The sequence below is a fragment of the Prionailurus viverrinus genome, chromosome A1, assembly GCF_022837055.1.
Source record: "Prionailurus viverrinus isolate Anna chromosome A1, UM_Priviv_1.0, whole genome shotgun sequence".
NCBI classification, from domain to species: domain Eukaryota; kingdom Metazoa; phylum Chordata; class Mammalia; order Carnivora; family Felidae; genus Prionailurus; species Prionailurus viverrinus.
The window spans coordinates 143,210,837-143,232,712 of NC_062561.1; the positions used below are offsets into that span (position 1 = coordinate 143,210,837).

At 41.8% G+C, this 21,876-nt stretch overlaps 1 protein-coding gene across 9 annotated transcripts in view; it reads right to left on the bottom strand.

The window, feature by feature from the left end:
• Positions 1–2,316: 2,316 nt before the first annotated feature.
• Positions 2,317–21,876, bottom strand: part of LHFPL2 (LHFPL tetraspan subfamily member 2) — a 165,320-nt gene continuing 145,760 nt past the window's right edge. For 8 of the 9 annotated variants that reach the window (XM_047868708.1, XM_047868686.1, XM_047868682.1 and 5 more), the window contains one exon: positions 2,317–6,351. In XM_047868708.1, the coding sequence (XP_047724664.1) occupies positions 6,095–6,351 (257 nt within the window). In that variant the 3' untranslated portion in view covers positions 2,317–6,094. The remainder of the gene's footprint in view (positions 6,352–21,876) is intronic. The other variant, XR_007154383.1, reaches the window with a different exon arrangement.

Genomic DNA, 21,876 nt, shown 5'->3' on the forward strand with positions numbered 1-21,876 from the left:
GTGGCCGTTTTCAGGATTGAGTGAATTGAGACATGTGGTGTCCTCTTCAAAGGTATGAAAAACTACCAGGTCTTTCTCTGAAAAGGGAGGAGATAGCAGTTTTTGTCACTTGTCAGCTTACGGTCTTTTTGGAATGGTACTTGGAAGTTATTCTGAGACTTACCTACACAGAGATGTTGGTGTTCCCCCACGGTTTGTATTGGCCTTCTTTTCACCATGTACCTTCGAGGTGAAGGAATCTACAGCTGTTTGAGAATATATAGACTTGGGTGTCAAAACTGTCTTTGAGCCTTGGCTTTTTCACTTGGTAGCTTTTTAACCTAAATTATTTAACTTAAGTTGCTTGAGTAACAACTTATCTGTAACACGAGAATAATTTTCATTGAGTTTTGATGAATAAATGAATTATATTAAGTGCTTAAGACAGTGCATGCACAGAGAAACTGCACAGCAATTAAGAACTTTTATATTCTATCGTGTGTATTGATGACTTCCAGATCTCTTTGTATAACTTTGTCTTCTGTCCATATCCTTTTCCGGACTGCACACAGGACTTCTCCACTGGCAGCCTAAGCTGAACCCTCCCACCTTTACTGTTTCTGCTCCTCTTGGATTTCTAATCTTGGCGACAGCATCACTTTTCACCCAGTGCCCAATTTAAATAGGAAGTCACTCTGGACTCTCTCTTCCTCTCTTTCCACACCCCCTCCCACTTCTGACTAGTCACCAAGCTGTCCATTTTTTTTCCAAAACCTATCTAATTCATCTTACAGTTTTCACCATCACCTGCCTTAATTCAGGCTTTGTTCTCTTGCGGATAGGTCAAAGTGGTATCCCCTTTGGACACTTGGTTGACTGCTTGCCTATAGATGTTAGATTTTTCTGTATATTTTACTATAAAAAGCCAAAGAGCTGCACATATCTACATGTTATTTGGTTGACTTTTCCTTCCCATGTGGTTTTACTGCTTCCTCTTATTTATGCTTTTATCTACATCCTGTATTCCTCAGCAAAATGAGCAGTTTACAATTTAAAGACTTATCTTGTAGAACTCTATGTGGTGAGGAAGAAGCTGCAAGGAAGAAGATAGTAGTAGGGACAGCAATTGCATGGCCCCAGGCAAATGATTAAGCAGCTGACATGGACTCTGAAATAAAGACAGTTACTGGTTCTTGCTGCTTTGAAGAGGAGGCTAAAAGTTTGCTTTGATGTTGTTTTTATCCTTTAGTGTTGCAGAGTTGAAAAGATGGTGAATTATTGGAAATTCCTGAAAACACCCACTTAAAAATAAATGTCCAAAATAGTCATGACTGTTCTTAAGTAGTTTTAATGTTAAGCAAAGACTTTAAGGAGAGCTAGGAATATGCTGAATGTAGTGTTCAGAGAGATCAATCATGAGAAGCTGATCCAGTAGCAGAATTGCTAGGTAAAAACTAAGGATGAAATGGGAAGCAATTATGAGGATTCTCCAGCTTCTGCTGGCATGTAAAGTCAGGGTCCTTTCTCTTTTGGATTAAAGATGTGATAGTTGAAAAAGCAACCAAAAATTTCCAATTTTGCTTGAGATATTTAGATAACTTGTTTGGAATATTTTTTCTTGAGTGATTCGAATAATTTTGTCAGCTTTTAATTTTTACTTCTATCAGAAACCTAGCAGGTTTCAGGTATGTTTAGAAGCCAAAGCATAAATGTTGTTTCAGCTGTTATGGGTCCTCAATCAGAAAAGAAATAGCCATTTTTGTTTATTCTGCCAGATAAGTGCTTCATGGGATATGGAGAGTTGAATCAGCGTTTATGAAATAGGTTGTGTCATCTTTCAATTAATAAATTAGAATTCTCCTTCTTGATAAGGCTTGTTATGGGCAGGATTACCTTCAAGAAATGTGGATGTGGAACTGTTCCACAACTGGCTTTTCATATTGGAAGAGACGGTGCCCTTCATCTGACTTTCTTCCTTCTCATTATTACACATATTTCTTTGTAAAGCCTTTGTAATACATAGAAGCATTTTCATATTTCTTAAATTTACTATAAAATTTAAGGTATTTGTATAGTATTTGAGAGTCCCCCTCCCCCCATTTATATTGATGCTTCTCCAAGGAAGAAATGTGTACTTAATATTAAAGTTAAAGCTAACCTAAGGTAGGAATATATATGTTACTAGTGAATGGAATAAAGTACCTGAATATTTTTTCCTATTGGTAATATTACATATAAATTAGGGTTTATCATAAAATTTGACTGGTAGGTGTTTTCTTGAGAAACTTGTATATATCCCATTGAAACCAATAGACTTAAACTTGAAAAGAATCAGGATGAGTTTCCAAAATCTGGTTTAATTAAGATCTGGGGAGGGGAGGGCATTGTGAAATACATATGCACAGGAACCTAATCAATGCTAGACAGACAATGTATTAGTTTACAATACAATAGGATAACCACAAATTTGAAGGCTCAAATTGAGTCCATTAGCGGTAAATACAATTTTCTATTTGGCTCAAGTGGCTACTGAACATCAAGTGATGCTGAGTTCCTCCAAAGCACCTAATGAACCCCCAGCCTTGGAAGGAGTTTCACCACAGTCTCAGAAGAAATCCCAGTCATGCCTTTAACTCTTTTGGCCCTTGGGAGTCATTGCTGCCCCAGTACAAATACAGGCCAGGGATTTCTAGTGGCCACATGTTATTGCACAGAGAGGTCTGTTCTAAGCCAGACTCTTATGGCTACAAAGGTGTGAGAGCAGCCCTTAAATAGTGGTCTAGCATTAACGTGGTCTATCAAAGCGTGTTAAGAAATAGCTCCTTAGTGATTATGTACCAGCTACTAGTTATCACACTAACAGAAAAGGCAACATGGCAGCTTCACATTTCACATGAAAGACTAGCATTCACTGGGCCTGGTGCTGGCTTAATTTTCACGTAAATCTAGTGATTATTTTAATTTAGACCCAGGAATAAATGATTCCATACCAGTCTTATCTTCACATCGGTTTGTGTAGCATTTAAATTGTTACGGGTTAATGACTAGGCCATGAAGGCAAAAAATGTTTACCTCTCCTTTGCCAAAACAGAAACAATCCCTGTTCTGACTCCTGTCCAGTTTCCAAAAAAAAAAAAACATACATACACCTTTGTTATTGCACATCTTTCACACAGACTTGTGTATGTATAATATACATATATATTTTTTAAATATGCTACACATAAAAAAAGACTATGGCACTTTACATGTTTAACAAAGATCATTACACCACAGAGGTTTGAAAACTATACAAAAACCCTTACACAATGAATGTAACATTGTTGAATTAGCACACAGGTTTAAAAAAATCCACAGAATCCAAGGCAGATATTTCTGCCTTCTTGGAGTTCATTGAGAAGCCCAGCCCATCACAAAACTTTAAGCGCAGATGCAGGCAAAAATAAATAAGACTTTTCTGGTAGTAGTAATGGTCCAGGTGTATTAGACTTTGAGACTGAGGTGATGAGGTGATTGATATTAATTACCAAAGTGTGGGTCAACACATTCCTCATATTCAGTGGTTTTTAAACAGCTGTACAGTTTTGGTGTAGACTAGCATGATTTTAATGGTCCATTTTCCCCAAAGCCTAGCTAATGGACTGAAGGTTTAAAAGGCCCAACATTACTTCTTACTCTGTCTCTGCTAGAGAAATTCCATCTCTGATTACTCAGTCAGCATTTAAGTAGTTTTTAGTGGTTTGGGGTTATGTGTGTGTGCATGTGCTTTGTTTTCTGTAGCATTCAGACTGATGGAGTAGAACACTGGCCAAGTAAGGTTTACACTTGTGACTACTGTTATCAGGGTGTTCCAGATATACATCACCACCTAAGCTGAAGAGCAATCAGACAGTAAAGATGATGGACATGCTCAGAGGATCGTCAGGGCTTAGGACTTGAACTTGTCTGTAAGAAGGAAAGTTAGAGTATAAAATTAGTGTTAGGGAATTAGGAAATGGGTTCTCTATTTTTTACAGCAAAAAATAGAGTGAATCTTCTGATAAAATTAATGAAAATTACTGCTCAGGTTTAAAAAGTAGTTACTATGGGCATTGAGGCTTGGTGAGAGCATATAAATGCACAGTCAGGGACAGGAGCCCTGTCCATTGGCTGCCGTAACCTATTTCTGTGTGGTGTTCGATAGGATTGTTTCCTGAGGCTGTACCGAGGGCTGCTATGAGGATACCTATTTACCCCTTCTCTTTTCAAAAGAAGTCCTAGGACTGCATCTTGCTTATTTTGAACTTTGGTGGAACACTGGTGAACTCATTAAGGCCGGGTTCTACACCACCACCCCTCCTGCCCTTAGCTTTTAATTTGTGTGATGGGATGATTTGTGGTATAGACCAGAGGCCAGAAGGGAATAAAACTTCAGTCACTCCATTCCATCTATGTATAAAGCAGTTATTTGTTTTGCACCAAGGCATGGTTTTAGAGTCAGCCTGAAGATGATTCACTGGGGCAAGGTCGTAAAATCTCAATCAGGGTTCTATGCCTGATGGCACTTAGAATACAATACCTTACACAGAGCAGGTGCAGAGTAAATTATTTGTTAAGCTTTCAAAACAAAGCAAGCTGTCACGTGAGCAGATTCATAAGCCCAAATAGACCTATCCTTTTAATTCTTCCAGAAATCTCACAGGTCCAACTCCACTTGCTTAAATTTCTGTATCATTCTGCAGTTCTGAAGCTTGGGGCAATACCCAACTGGGTTCTTGCCACTGAGATCATTCCAAAGTCAATTTAAAGTGATGGCTAATACCATTTTTCTCAATCCATTTTATTGGCAACTTACAGAAACTAGATTAAAGTCTCCTGAATCCTTTTTAATAGTGGTGTTCCATTATTTTTGTAAACAGTTATAGGCAGGGACTTTAGGCTTGGTTTCGCTCTCATTTTTGTATTAACTTTCTACTCTGTGCATTTTTGGGTATGAAGCCTTTGATGCAAATTACCCATTGCAGTAATTTTAATGTTATTTTAGTCTGCTTTCAGGATCAATACCAGTAACTGGAGAAACTTGACTTAGATGACTAGCTTCTTTTTTCCTGCAAAGAATGTCATTCAGTTGCTGCTGGGGTTGGAAATACAGCTGACTACCACATGGTTACCAGTGGGAAGAGGTCTCCCCACAAGTGCTGAGATTCTGGCAAGTTCTTCCACTGTACATCTGAATGAGCCACAGCTGGCCTAGAGATCTCTGTTCCTGGAATGAGGAAACAGGGTGAGGTTTCCTTTGGCAGTCAAAGCTCAATCCTAACCCTAGGAGAAAAACATGTGATCTCCATTGGAAGAGGAGCCTGGGCCAGTACTGGTGCTAGCCTGACTGCTGGGAAGTGGAATGAGTTTGTCTTCACTAGCAGGATTTTCTTCTTTATTCTCATGATCATACAAGTCCTTATTCTTTCCTTAGTCAAATTTCTAAAATCTTGGAATTACAGTTCAATAGATCTACCTTACTCTGGAATTCAGCCTAGAATAAGTTCCATAACAGCATTCCACACTGACCTGCTCACCCCTCGGTCAGCTAATTAAGAGGCAGTGTCTTGTATGCCCTTGAGCACACATCCCTATCCCCAGTAAGTATGCAGTCTTCATTTTTAGTCTCTGAGAAAACTTGGAAGAACTAGGAGGAGACAAAAACACCAACCCCCAAACCTCATTCTGAGGCAGAGATGCTCACAGGCATGCAGCCTTGTGGCAGAAACACATCTCAAAATAGCCTGAAAATCTAGCTCACAATCTCCTCTGTTACCAGAAGAACTGCGGCCTTAATGGTTTAGATCATTATCCTTTGTTGAGCCTTGGGGAAGATGGAGTCAGACAGACTTGTCAACTTGTGTCAGGCTTCATGCAGTACTTTTATATTCCATCTCTGGCATTTTGCACTGTGGTCCTCGAGTACCATCACTTAGCTGTCTGTTGCCTCTCATTGGTCCTGTTAAGGCTCAAGGCTGTGGAATGTAGGCTTTGGTAGATAAAGGCTAGTTCTTCACTTGACTCAGATGATGAAACCAGAGGGGTGCTGTTTCACAAGGTTACATGGGCAGAAAGTGGCATTTGTGTCTCTTCCAAACTAAAGGAGGCATATAAGGCTTTTCCCCTCTTCAATTTCTTCCTGTACTTTGTCACTGGAGGTTGCAATTTCTGCTTGTGCGGAGAAGACAGCACAGATGAAGGTGAGGACTGTGCCTCCGATGGCGGTGTAAAAGGCCCAGCCCAAGGAGCAGTCTCCGGGTTTGTAGGCCGATGCATAGTGTCCACAGTAGCCTATGGCCTTCTGGCAGCCCCAGCCAGCAGGGTAGAGTATCAAACCCAGAATAAGGAACAGTCCTGCAGGGCAGAAGAGAAGACAGGTGAGAACCTCCCCTGGCTTTATGGTATAAAGTGAATAACTGTACAGATAGGTTGTAATTGTTACTGATTTCCCTGCTTTGGGCGATGGCATCTGTTTTGCAATATCAAGTGTCAGGGACTATTTTACGCAACTAATCCGACCTGATCAAGAAATCTCATCCCTTTCTTAGAAATATTTTTAGCCTCTTTTATGCGTACTGGAATGTGAACCCAGTAATTTCTAGAAAAGCAAATCAAACTTGTTATTTTTTCTTCCCACAAAGCTCTTATAGCACTGAGCATTTTCCTATAGGTCTAAGGCAGACATTGGCAAACTAAGGCCCACAAGTGAAATGCGGACTTGGTTCTATAAATAAAGTTTTATTGGAACATACCCTGTGACCATTCATTTTATGGACTTTGCCTGTGGCTGCTTTGGTGCTGGAACAGCAGAGTAAGTAATTTCTACAGACCCTAGGGCGAGAAAGATCTAAAATATTTACTGTCTGGAATTTTGCAGGAAAAGTTTGCCAACCCCTGTTCTAAGGAAATTCACACACAACCATGGTTAAATTGCAAGAGACCAGATCTTAACCTGAATTAAAGCCTATGAGGAGTCTTTTTGTTGGCATTCACCAACAACCGACTGCATACCCAAGTCAGACATTTCTATACTTATATAAGCATTTAGAAACACACCGCAGGGGCTGCTGGGTGGCTCAGTTGGTTGAGGGTCTGACTTCGGCTCAGGTCAAGATCTTGCCGTTTGTGGGTTCGGGCCCCGCGTTGGGCTCTGTGCTGACAGCTCAGAGCCTGGAGCCTGCTTTGGATTCTGTGTCTCCCTCTCTCTGCCCCTTTCCCACTCATGCTCTGTCTCTCTCTGCCTCTCAGAAAATGAATAAACATTAAAAAAAAATTTTAATTAAAAAAACACACTGCAAACTTCAGAATTGTTTTGTCTGAATTCTTTTAGAATGCTTTTAAATGAATTTGGCCCTGAGTAGACACTAATAAGCTCTGTTGCCACTTTGCTGACCCCACCACCCTATCATTAAATGTCCATTTTTCTGTTCCTTATGGCTTCACTGCTATGTAACTGAGAGTTCTATTGCCAGCTCTAGGAGTTGAGGACTAAGGCAAAGCAAGTGAGACAAAGTGTAAGGAGACCATCACTTTCAGGGGTCTGCCCTGTGGGAGAGAGTGAGTGCATTGCCTGTCCCCCTCTAGCCCTGGCTGCCAGTCCCACACCAGAAGCTGCTCATAAGGAAGTCCAGAACCTGAAATGACAAAGGCAACAGAGGGCCCCAAATCTTACCTAATGAAACTTTCTCGGTAGAAAGAATGCCGCAAGAGGATGGCTTTATTTTATGTGGCAGGGGAAAAAAAGTTTTCTCTGCAAAATGACACCTGTATAATCAAGATTGCTAATTTATATCCCCCAAAAGCTTTTTCAGATACCTTGCAGTGGCAATTCTATCCTCCTCATTTAATCTTGGTTCTAAATTCTGTCTTCCTACCTTTACTGAAATTCTCTGGGTTTACCACACCAAAGCTTCCAAGTCATTACAGCAACTTTCCCACAAAAAAGAACGTGACTGAACCTGTGGTAGTATTAGGTTTGAACAAGATCAAGGGCTGTGTTTCAAACCACAGATCACAACTTTCATAGTTCTGTCTTCATCCTATGATGACATCTTCTCACCAAGCATGGCATTCCATGTCTGATTTTGGATCTGACCATCCCTGCTTCCCTAATTAATTCCATTGTTCTACTCTGGAGGCCTTAGAGGACTTTCTAGCAGGGATGGAATAGAGGGAACTGGTTCCTCTGTTCACTGTCTGAAGAAGGGTGCTTCAAAAATGAAGTCTTTCCAACCCTGCAACCCTTTATTTCTCCATAGGTCAGAGTGTTAGAAAGTAGGTAGAGAAATGCCCTCCACAGTCAGATGCGTAAGTGAAAGGCGCTAATTCCCCCAAGGATAAGGCCAGGCCGCCAGTGAAGAATGTGTTGGTACTCTAGAATATGCAAGGTCTTAGCAAAGACTCAGTAAATTAAGAGGTAGGTCAGTTAATAGTTACAAGCTCTGAGTTCAGGGTATGATAGAGGTTTGAACCCAAGCTTTTGCCATTTAAGACTGGTGCCCTTGGAAAAAAATCTCTTTTGTCTGATTATGATTCCTCACCTGTAAAACGGCTAATCCTTAACTCATAAAATAGTTGTGAATGTTAAAAGCACCTAAAAAATACTTTCCATGTCCCTAATAGTAATGGCAGTAACAAAACTGGAACAGACTAACAGCTGACAATAGGTGAAAGCCTTTGGCAGATCCCTCCTATATAAAAGCAGTTTAAAGTTCACCAGTTATGAATAAGCAAATCCGTTCAATTTTGAGGGTATATTTTGAAAGGTGTAGTAATTGGGTGGGGAGGAGGGGAGAACCCAAGCTACAGCTTAATAACCTTGGAAGAATATATATACTCTCCTCCATCGGAACATACTTTACTCAGCTGGGGAGATCTAAAATTACTGAGCAAATTCTTTTGTATTTCAAAGGGCCTATGATAAAGCCTGATTAATCTCCATCTCGTTCCCTAGGAAACTTCACCCAAGGAACATGGAACTTTGGTAGTCTCCACCCACAGGTACTAAGTTACCACCCTGGAAATGGTGAGGGACCATGGCTGAGACTTCTGCAAGGATTCAGAGACTCTGGCATGGAGGCTCTATGGTCAAGCTCTAGGCAAGGGAGCCTAATTAGCTGCTTGTCCCTATAAAAGACCCGAGTGTTCATATTTAAATTGTGGCTCTGATTAAATATTAATTATGTATATCATTTTATTATTGGGCTTAAGCCGCATAAGTAATGTTTTTTAATATGATCAAGACAGAAAGCATAGAGTTTGCCTTTACACAGAGATGGAGTTGGTTTTAGGACATAAAAAATACCTTACTTTGGCTATTTCAGATCCTTGTGGGAAATAGGTAGTTTAAAAATAATTAAATAATACAGTCTTTATTTTAATATCAGATCCCTCTTCACCAAGCAGTCACAAACATTCACTCCAACACTGCTCCTTAGTGCTTCTAGATGTTCCCCCTTTCTAATAGCTCAGCTAAGGTTCTAGAAGTGCGTCAGCCCAGCTTAAAATCCTGTGGCAGCTACTGGCCAATTTGTGAATAAGGACAGCAGGGAGGCTTTTCTTAACATAGAAGGGTGCCATGCTTATGAATTTGTCCAAAGCCTCAGCTTGAATATTTATAAGCCCACAGGGCAGTCCATGTGGGAGGGTAAAAAAAGTGGGCCCTGGTATTTCTGAAAGCCCCGGTGGGTGCCATCTGTGCTGAAACCACAGGCTGCCACCCAGGGCAGCCAGCCTAGACAAACACAAGAGGGCCTTAACCAGATTCTCAGAGGGGGGAAATGGCTACCATGTACGTTGCCGTGGCTTTTGGGATCTTTCCTCCCAACACTCATCAGAGTGGTTACTAGCACAGTTAATGCCATGAAAATGCAAGACCTACATCTCATTGAGAGAAAGGAAACAGTGGGCCTTTGGGTAAACAAACAAACAAAAAAAGTCCCATTTTTCTTCTCTCTGGTATTTACACACAGGCTCTCTACCAAAGGAATTCCAGAAAGTTTAATGATTCAGGTGGCCCTCTCCAGTGACTGCCACGCTTAGTCCCTACCTTACAATGTCCTAACTCCACTGCTCTCAGGCCCAGTGCATCTTAGGAGCAGCCTGGGCCCTAACAAGCATTCCTTAGCACTGAAACACCACTCTAACAGATTTTTTTTTTGCTTGTTAATAAAAGTGAGAAACAGATCCATTAGGGTTCCCCATCTCAGAGTAAAATCCAGCTTTCTCGTTCTCTCTTTGGCCTTCAAGGCCCTGTCATCCAGCTCCCTATTACCTGTTCAAACTGACCCCTGCCTGCCTTTGTAACCCTGTGCTCTCTGCTCCAGCCTCAGCAGCCAGAGGGCTTTTTCACGGACATCCAGCCATGTTCGGGCCTTTGCACTTGCTATTCCTCTTCCCAGCAGTGTCTTCCTTCCAGATGGCTTTTAGGCTACAGATGCCACCGTGTTGGTGTGGCCTTCCATTCCAATCTATTTAAAATTCCAACCCTGTATCTCCCCACTGTCCTTGCTTTATTTCTCCTTAGCATTTATGATTACTAACATAGGATATATTACTTTGAATCATATGAAACTTTTAATATTTGACCATTTGTAACCTACAAAAATGGACATAAAATGTAGTTCAACCTACTATTTTACTTTGTTTCCATCTCCATCCTAGACTTTAAACTCCACTAGGGCAGGGACTTTTGTATTATGTGGTTAAGCATTATGAAGCCAGGACTCAGAATAGTGCTGGGAACATAGTTAAACCTGTAATAAAATATCTGTAAACCATGGTGCATCCCGTGAAAACCATTTAAAAAAACTTGACACATACCAGTCAATAAGAATGAAATGTGCCAGCAGGAAAGGAAATGACGACTCTTGGTTTTTGGTTTATCCTGTCACACTGTCCTGTTGCAGGTCTGTGAATCCCAGTGTTTAGAAGCAAACTTAAGCCCTGACCTTCAAAATAGGCTTAATGATACCAGCTAATGAGACAGAATTAAAGTCTTAAACAGGCACGTCAGACAACAGGCAGAAGAATATAGTAAGACCTACCAAGTCTGCTGCATATTGGGAATGGTTCTTCTGGTCCTCAATTTGGAGTATACCACCCAGGGGCACTCAGCTTGGTTGTGGGTTATAGCTAGAGACCAAATGGCAGGTGAAGTGTGCTCTGGAGTTTAACATAAGAGCCATGCCAGAAAATGGTCTGATCTTCCTCTGCCTCTATTAAAAAAGTAGTTTCTGAAGTTAGGTCAGCCCGTAGTTGTCTCTGGGGTCTATCACCTTGCCCTAAAGCATTACTGTTTGGGGAGAGGGGTGATAGAGAAAGGGACTAGGCCAGTGGGCCTTTGCTTTTCTTCTGACTGGCATATCTCCCCATGTGCCTGGTTGAGCAGTGATTGGCCCAGCTGGGAGGAAGAAAAGCAGGGAGAATGATACTGCCCAGCAACCAAAGAAAACAGCTAGCACTGAAAGAGACAGGAAGTCACTCAGAGGGCTGATAACCTCTGCCATGGCTCAACTTGTTAGAACAGCACCCGAGAAGGTACCATTTTCTACAACTTTAAAAGATATCCTCATCTCTGTACCCCATCTCGTCTCTTGCTAGCACCTCCCAGTTTGTTGCCCCAAGAGGATTAGAAGATGCCAGCATCTGCTCATCATGGGGTCACCTGGGGATGACTTAACTTTGGGGAAGAAAAAAAAAGAAAAGAAACTGGTGGTTAGTTACTTGGACTACCCAAGACGCCACCACAGGCCGGAGACAGAGCCCTGACAAGCCCAGTGAGGCCAACCACACGGTGTCAGTTCTCTCATGATGTATCACATGAGCTATCACAATGCAATGCCCACCACGTCCCTCTGCTGTTTTAGTAATATCTACCCCTACCTGGATGGAGCTTTCAGATTCAACCCTGGATTCCCAGCTGTGTGATCTTGCTGCATAGGAGTTTTCAGTCTCTGTGGTCAACCTAAACATGTGGTTTGGATTTAACTCAAATAATTAAACTACATGAGCTCTAAGAGGATAGGCGCTATGTCTTATTACAGCATTTTCAGTGCCTAAAATCTAGAAGGTTCTAAAAAAAAAAAGAAAATGAATGAAATGCACAAAGAAGAGTAAAGTCCTCACCCTCTTGCTTTGTGACCCACATTCATTGACTGTGATTAGACCAACCACAGAGTTGTATATCTTATGTAATTTTTGGACTACTGCCCTGGAATCAAATAATGATAGCAAATGTACATTTTAAGGAAATCCTTTAGGTGGGAAGACGAACATCTCCATAATCCTGCCAAGCCCCCAAATTTAGAAAGACTAGGAGTTGCTGAATATAATAAATAATACTTTACTTGAGCTGAAGATGACTACCTCACATTTATGAGATGCCAGGAATGGGGGAGCCCAGTCTGAACCATAGCTCTTTAGTCTGTGGAGGAAGTGAAGAAAGTCTCCATGCTGTTTCAGTCTCTCCTTGGCTGTTAGAGCATCGCCTCCTTCCCTCAAGATCAACCACACAATTGTCAGTCTTTCACCACCAGCTGGCCAAGGGTATGGACTCAAGGTTTCTTGTCTTTTGTGGGTCACCCACCATTTTTGTGGAAGAAAGCCATTTTTCCTGGGCTGAAAACATCAGAACCAAAGGCTGGCTCCTCCTCTACAGAAAAACAAGTGGGTCTTTGGGCATCACGTTCCTACCTCCTCTTCAGACAGGCTTCCAGACAAAACTGCCAAGACAGGCTAGACCTTAGTTTGCAAAGCGATTTTCTAAGGACAGGAAGAAAAGAAGGCCATCTGTTACTGCTACTGTCAACCTGTAGCGAGGCCCCCAGCGAGGGACACAACAGTGAGCCTCCACTACATTGTAATCAAGAAGCTCATTCTAAAGCTATGAAATATCCTAATCTCTCTGGAGAGTGAGCACACAGCAGATAGTTGACAGTAGGCTTACTAGCTTTAGATAAATTTGGGCTCCAATTAGGTAAGTCACGGGGAGTGTGTGCTGAGTATATACCATGTACTTGTCCTGCTGCCCGACACAGTCCAGGGGCCACAGCAGGGGTAGAGGACTGGGGTTATGTAGGGTTTCATAGGCTTTAAATGCTTTTAGGCCAGTAATCCTCAAGGAATCTGGTCACACCACACATATCACCATTCCCTGAACAAGGGGCCTTATATTCCTGCTGACCCCTTGGGTAGTCATCTACCTGGAAATATCCCCTGTCCCCCAATTCAGATGTCCCCTCCATGTGAAACATGTGTCCTCACTTCCTGCCAGAATGGTATTCTCTGTGTGCTTTCACTACCCTGTGCATATTCCTCTTCAGCTCTTTATCACATTGTTATTTTTGTATATTTATTCAACAGCTATTTACTGAGTTCTCTCCTCAGTGCCAGTCATTATACTCAGCCCTCAGGATACAGCAGTACCCTGGTAGGACTCTGAGCCCCTTGAGGGCAGAAAATTTTATTTCTTAGTATACATCACAATTTTGTCTTAGCGTTTACCACAAACCTGGTGGGTGTGTCACAGTTAACTTTGGATAACAGAGGTCAAGAGTTCAATTTACTTCTTTGAAATAGCCACTGACTCTTCTAGGAACACAGCTGGGGACCCCTTTCAGGTCTACCCTGTGACTCAGAGGTCTGGGATGTGGACCTAGCTTAGCCTGGCTCCAGGTTTTGTGGACCCAGCTCAGTTCACCACAGCATAATGCCAGGAGGCTGCCCCTGACACCACACCCCTACACCTCATTCCCTTTCTCCAAGGCAGCCATCTCTCTAACAAGAAGCAAGGCAAGTAAGACCAGAGAATGACTGACTGGCTTCTAGTATCCCAGCCCCATTCTAGGACACCGTTCAGAGAGCATTCCAGGCTTATGGGGAACTCCAATCAACAAGTTCAAAAAGTACCGACAGTAAAGGATTAAAGCAAAACAGTCCTCCTTGCAAGAATTTTAGCTCATCTGCCATGTTGGCTTTTTCTCCTCAGCATCCTTTGCTGTTCTTCCTTAACTTTCCAATATCTTAACTCTAGAGTGCCCGGGGCTCAATCCTTTGTCCTCTTCTCTGTATTCTCCTCATTGATCACACTTGGTCCCATGGCTTTAAATACTCTAGGCTCTCATCTCCAGATGTGCATATCCAATTGTCTACCTGATCTCTACTTGGATGTCTAACAAGGTACTTGAAAATTATGTGCAAACCTAACTCTTGTCCCTCCCCACTTCACTAGCTTATCTTTGCTCTGTGGACTTCATATCTGCAAATAGGAGTTCAGTTCTTATACCTGCTCAGGCCAAAAACCTTAGCATCATTGTTGACTCTGCTCTTTCTCTCAGAGTCCACAGCTCTCTATCAGCAAGGCCTATGAGCCTTCCTTCTAACTGTTCTCTGGGCCTGGAAAGCTCCTTCTCCTGATTACCCATAGGGCTGACTCCTTTATCTCCTTTTAAGTCTTTAAATCTGTTCTCCCTGAATTCTATGCTGACTAGCCTATTTCATATTAGAATTTGTCCTCTTATCATCCCAGCATACCTAACCTCTCTTACCCTGGCTACACCTTTTTTTCTTCTGTAGCATCCATCACCTTTTAATATACTAAATAATTTATTTGGTTTACTGTGTCTCTGCCATCTTCAGTGTAAATTGCATGAAGAGAAAGAACTTAGGTTATTCTTTATCCCAATTGACTAGAACAATGTAAGACATATAAAAGGTGCTCAGTAAATATTTGTGGGATGGATGAAAAGACAGTGCTGTGATGCAGATGTCACATCTTAAAGAAAACTAATATAACATACTTGACAAGTTTTTTAAATGGTTGGAAGAAAAGCTTCAGTCAATAACGTGGATCTCTGGTGTTGGTAATTTTGGCCAACACAACAGCCATACTTACTAATGAAACCCACACAAGGTCGAAACCACAGTACTGGCCTTTTACTTGACTGCAGGCAAGGAAAACCTCCTTTCTAGCTATAGAAAATGATGTTCTTTGGGAGAACACAAAGAAAAGGGTATTAAGCCAATTAAATGTAACAGATTTTCAGTTATCTAACAGTTAGCCTTAGTTTAGCCTCAAAACTCTAAAACTGTTTCCAACAATGGCTGGCTGCAGTAAGGACAGCTAAAAAGACAGCGAAGCTGTGGCTGACTTGTGGGAACTTTCCAAGACGCCAGAGGGGAGGGAATCAGTGCAGGGATAAACCTGGGGAAGTTCAGGAAAAATGGCAGGTGACAGAAGGCAGAGGGATACAAGGGTAAATGAAGGAGGTAGACCATGGCAGTTTGCAGAGAGGTAAGGGTGGTACCTAGAAGCAGCATAAGTCTGGAGAATGTAAAGACAGACAGAAGGTGCCAGAATTGAAGGCAGAGAACACAGAACTGCTCTTTAGCCCAGGAAAAGACTCCCCCCCAGCCCCCACCTCATCAGCAGCCCAGAAGGCAGGGTCACATGTTAGCATCTGATGTGTGTGGTGTGCATTCCAGGAGAGGAATACCATGTTGAGTTATTTACCTCTAAGTCTGGAACCATCATGTGGTACAACAACTGATGTACAGGGTGATTTACAACAAACCTAGGGATGCTGGTTAACATTTACCTGGATGTTTAGCTCTCTCTTCTGTCTAAATTTGAATTCTTCCCCAAATCATCTTTCATGCTGACAGTCGGAAGTCATTTTGGCCGTCCTTAATGGCTATTTGTAGGTCATCAACTGTTACTAGGTGAAGACACTTCTCTTTTACAGTACCCCAAGGCAAACATACATCATGAAGAAGGCAGTGTATCAGACCATCTCCAGTTCCCACCCATTGAATCTGTCATCAAGCTATTCTTTTTTTTAAACAACTTTTTTAATGTTTATTTATTTTTGAGAGAGAGACAGAGTGTGAGCAGGGGAGGGTCACAGAATTAGGGATACAGAATCTGAAGCAGGCTCCAGGCTCTGAGTTGTCACCACAGAGCCTCATGCGGGGCTTGAACCCACGAACCATAAGATCATGACCTGAGCCGAAGTCAGACGCTCCACCAGCTGAGCCACCCAGGAGCCCCTGTCATCAAGCTATTCTTATCCCAATCATCATGGTATGAACCTGTATACTTCTCATGTGCAGGGGTTGTGCGAGACATTTCTGTACTGATTGCTCTCAGTAACGATACAAGGCTTCACTAGGTTCTCTCTACTGTTTTAAGAAAGAAGAAAAGTAAGTTTGTTGTTGTTTTTAAATTTTAGAGCATTTGAGCAAGGGAGAGGGACAGAGGGAGAGAGCAAGAGAATCTTAAGGAGGCTCCACACTCAGCATGGAGCCTGACCTGTGGCTGGATCCCACGACTCTGGGATTGTGACATGGCCTGAAATCAAGACTGAGCCACCCAGGTGCCCTGAAGTGTACTTTTTATTTAACAATTTTAGCTGTGAAATTTTAAGGTGCAAGTATAGGGTTAACCAACTATCTGGAAAACTATCTAGAACAAGGGTAGTAAAAAAGAGAAGTCTTAACTCTGACATAATATGCATTTGTCCCATAAAAGAACAGTATTGGTTTTGGCTCAGATGGACTCCCATTCAATTGTAAACTTGTTAACAGCCCTAAGGAGTGTGGTCCCTTTTCCTTGGCTTCTGTGTCTCCATCCCTATCCCAAATCCACACTCAGTCCTTAAGCCATTTTCCTCTACACATGCTGTGTTCTTGACCCAACTTCACAAGTCGTTTCTTATTCCTGTTTTCTTTCTAGTCTTAACATCTTTTCCAGAACCTTTTGGAAAGGTCTTCTATGGCAAAATAGTAGATTCTAAGTAAAGATGACACGGAGCTAAAGCTATAAACACCCTCCCCATTTTACACATTCACAACTATAACTAAAGTTGGAAGTTTGTACGGATGATTAGAACTTTTTAATAGGGCAACCAGGGGCACGTGGTTGGCTCAATCGCCTAAGGGTCCGACTTCAGCTCAGGTCATGATCTCACGGGGTCATGGGTTTGAGCCCTGCATTGGGCTCTGGGCTGCCAGTGTGGAGCCTGCTTGGGATTCTCTCTCTCTCCCTCTCTCTGCCCCTTCCCCATGTGTGCTCTCTCTCTCTCTCTCAAACATAAATAAACTTAAAAAAAAATGACAGTGACAAGCATTAATGCTCATTGAGCACTATAATGTGCCAGGCACTGGTGAAGCATTTTAACTCATTTAGTCCTTCTAACAATCTTCGGAGGTTGGCACTATTATCATTTGATGGATGAGGAAACGGAAGCATGTGGGGTTAAATTAAGTAGGGTTACACAGCTAATGAGTGGTGGGGCTGGGACTCCAATCCAGGCAATATGGCTCCAGAGTCCACTCCTGAGCCCTCGTGCTAGACTACTGCTGCTGCTTCACTGCAAACCAGAGATTAGCTTCTGAAACAAAAGCATGTGTCCAGCTGAAGAGGGGAGACTCATATGGCTGGCTTCCTTACACCTACAAGAGGTTAGAGAGCAGATGATGAGGAACACTTATCAAGTGAGAGAACCACAGAAGTGTTGTGAGGGAGTGGTGGGGAGAGGGAGACTGCACCAAAAGGTGAGGACAGGCTGATTTGCTAACCGTACAGCAAGAAAACCAAAAGGTAAAGAAGTTCCATCCACAGGACTTTCTCTTCCATTACAGTCTGAGTATCACCAACCTCCTTACTGCCATATAGATGCCCCCAGGGAATGCTGTCCCTGGCCAGAGAAGCTTCTAGGAGCAAAACCTAGTGACCAAGTGAGAACAATTTCAAGTCTGTGGTGATGTCCTCTTCTGAAGGTGTGGAACACCTGTGTGAGAAAACTGCAAGCAAAACATAAACCCCATTGGACTAGAGGGGAAAAATGTAAGCCATACAATCCATACAAATTTTTGTCTTTGCTCCGAGATTCTGTATGATTGGGGACCATCTAAAACTGCACATCCACCCAGAACAATGTCATCCACAAGAAAACATGTCCTACGTTCTTCCCAGGACAGCCGATTAGACAAAACACAGCACCTAGAGCATTCTCAGCCCCCAAATTACATCCTCCTCCAGCAGGTCAGCCACTGTTTAACCATCTCACCCCCTACAGGTGGCTTTTCTTAATCCATAGAATATGGCTGATGATCTTTGTCTCTCTTGACCTCCTCCTCCTCCATCATTGTTTCATTGTCTCTGCATCATAGGCTTAAGCTAACCATGTGTTAGTGAGAAATCTGCTTGTCTTGGTGTCTACAGGACCGGGATATTGCCCTCAATCTTAGGCATCAGGCTCTCATAAAATCTTGCTTAGCACAAGTGCAAACACCAGGATGGTGGCTCCCAGGACCCTTCTTTCCACCCAAGGAGAGTTTTGCTCCCATGCCTCCCAAGTTCCAAAGCTAACTAGCAATGGTATTCCAGCCTGCTTGACTTCTCAGATGCCAGGCCACTATCCTCAGTTCCAAAATGTCAAGTTAGCCATTCAGAGTCAGGGATATTTGAATAGTATTTATAAACAAGTAATTAAGTATTAGTTATAAGGCAAATCAAAGATTTCTGCCCAAGAACTGCCACCTTTGGTTAACCTATACCTTTGAAATCACTTTGCCCATTAAGGTTTTTCAAGTTCTCAATGAAAATTTATTCAAAAGCCAAAACAGAATTTGGTTTTGGTGCTTGCCGGTTCTGAAATGATTCTTTAGTTCTCCAGGTGATGGCTCCATTAATTATTTATGCCTTGTCTGGGCGGGCAGAGATCATGTCAGGATGGGGCTCAGTAGCACTGGTGAACACTTTACTCATTCTCAAATATCTAGAAACTTATAGCTGTGCTAGTACAGATCATAACACAGATCATGTTTTTATCAGTGAACATACATTTACTGAGGCCCATTCTGAGTAGTAGAACTAGAACTGTGAAAAAGACACAATCTACACCCTTTAACATTCTTGAAGAGTGTTGCCCACACTTCTGGACCTCACACACTACTATAATAGCCAGAAAAGTTACTGGAAGGCCAATATTTTTATTTTGCCAATATAAGGACACTGAAAATAACCACAATCTTCTTTCCTCATCATTGCATAAAAGAAAGGATATTTTAACACAAAAACAGTGAAGGATGTAATCTGACAATGAAGGACAGTTCTATAAGTTGAATACATGCAGCTCTAAGAAATCTTACTACACTGTCCTTATCTTTCTCGTTTTTGCTGTGCACCTTTTGCAGTGGAAACCTTCGCACAGAGTGGACCAGGATTCACTCAAAGGCAGTAACTGCTGGGCAAGAGGCCCATCTGAGGAGAGGGAAGGGAGGTGGAGAGGGTCCTGTGTCAGGCTGGGGACACCTTTCTAAAAAGCAAGTAATAGGTTCAAGAGTAAAGAGGCTCTTTCAAATTCTCTCTTTGGAATCCAAAATCTAAAATTGTTTTTACTGCACTGAATTTTAAAATGTCAGGAGTTTATGGACAAGCCAGACTAGGCTCAACTCTTATATTTAATAACTCTGCTTTGATAGCCAGGTCAGGAACTGGAGGTCAAAGCGTTCACGGGTAATGAAAGGGTTTTTGACTGATGACCACAGTGTCTTTGTAATGCAGATTATGTCTACATGTCATCTTCCTACAGGATTAATAACATTAGAGGTTTTTCACCAAGATTTTCTGAAGGGAAGGAGAAGAAAAGGATCAGGTGTCAATTTTTTTAAAAAGCTCTATTAAGACTCCCACCATCTCCCAGAAGGGTCTAGTACGGTACTTGTCTCCTACTAAAAACACTCCCATGGAATTATAATTAGCAAGAAAAATACTTTTCCCGGGTGGGGGGTGGACAGCGGATGACAGAGCAACATAAAGGGAATTCTTTGGAAGACCATCAGAGCATAGTTGTCACAAAGAGGCTTTACAACCAGGGCCCCAGAGGAAGTTTCTGTTATAATTACTCAGAATTAATGACCACCAATTAAGAATTGTCTGATGCCCTTAGAATATATGGAGAAACAATCTATAAGAAAGATGCACTTTCCCTCATGTTGAACCCTCCTTGAAGTCTTTCTCAGCAATGATTCATATTTATATGCAAATTACTTCACCAGTTTCTAAAGCCTTAACTCTTAAAATGCATCCTAACAAACACAGGTAAAGAAGAATTTACTCAGATTATTCCTTCCTGTGAATTACTGATACAGTTTTACTTTCATTCTAAGTGAGAAGCTATTTTTTAAACTATTTACATGCAACTGGGAAAAATTTATGAAATATTTTCCTGATAAATTATTCATCCAACATGCAGGATTAAGAAAGAGCTCCTGTTTGGGGCACCTGGGTGGCTCAGTCAGTTGAGCCTCTGACTCTTGGTTTAGGCTCAAGTCATAATCCCAGGATCATGGCATCACCCCCGGCCCCGCCCTCCCTCCCTGAACATGGAGCCTGCTTGAGATACTCTCTCTCCCTCTGCCCCTCTCCCCTGCTTGCACATTCTGTCTCTCTTTAAAAAAAAAAAAGGAAAAAAAAAGTTCCTGTTTGACTATAACCAAATTACACTGATCATTCAAAATAAACTTCCAAAATAAAATGCAGTGTATAGCAGAGTAAAAGACACTTTAAAAAATGTTGAGGTATGAAATTTTTAGGATAATAAGTAAATCTCTTGCCTGCTAAAGGTCTTAGGGTCCAGATCACGTTAAATAATTCCTACAGGGAAGCACACATCATCTTTTCAACACTAGGGCCCTGAGGTTAGCCTCAAAACTCTCAACACATAGCAACTGTGCATTTTGTGTTAAAGTTTTTAATATTGGCTTCATGGCCTATGTTTATTTGAGATTTCATTGGTACTGGGGGCTGTCTTTTAAAAAAGAGACTGATTCCTGGACATTTAATAACACTACTGGAGAGACTGTATACAGTAACTGAGCTCATAAATAATGGCTGACTATGCCATAGCACAGCATCAGAGGAGATGCAGATTACTTTTCAAGTGGCAATGCAGCCTAGAAAACCATCATTGCATTAAGCTCTTAAAACAGAGTACCTGAACTGCTCATGTAAATATTCAGAGCCATACTTAACGTGATTATTAATGGAATTTGAACATACAGCATCCATGCCTCCATGATAATTTACATCTGTAATTAAGTGGTTGCCATGGCAAACGGCTTTCCACATTTTATATATGCATATCAATTGCTATATCTGAATTTTAAGAGAATTTGCAATTTTCTTCCAGACCTTCCAACTGATTTTAACTTTTTTTAATGTTTACTTATTTTTGAGAGAGACAGAGAGGAGCACAAGCAGTGGAGGGGCAGAGAGAAAGGGAGACAAAGAATCTGAAGCAGGCTCCAGGTGCTGAGCTGTCAGCACAGACCCCGATGTGAGGCTTGAACCCACGAGCCATGAGATCATGACCTGAGCTGAAGTCGGACGCACAACCGACTGAGCCACCCAGGTGCCCCTATTTCCATCTCATTCTTAAGATTTCAGCTAAGATGTTGTTTTCCCTGGGAAGCCATCCCTGACTCAAAAACCTCTCAGTGTTAACAGTGCTTCAAATTTGCCTGTTTTCCCATTATGTACTCGGGCAGGATCCTATATATTCTTCAAAAACAGATCCCAGTTCCTACATTTATTCAAATTAGGTGTCTGCTTGGTCCACTTGCTTTTAGGGAATAGTTTTGTTTTTGTTTTTGGGTTTTTTTTGGTCTTTTTTTTGCTTGTTTTCTGTATCTAACAATATGGTTGAGTTCTCTGTTCCCTTTACACACACACACATTTTGCTTATCTAGGGTACAGTTTGTAAAACAAAGACTAATATGGCTGGGGATCAGAAACTCAAAAAACTGTAGACCTGGTCTTTGCACTTACTAGGCATCCCATAAAAGCTCCTTGAATTGAAATTTAATTCTACCCTG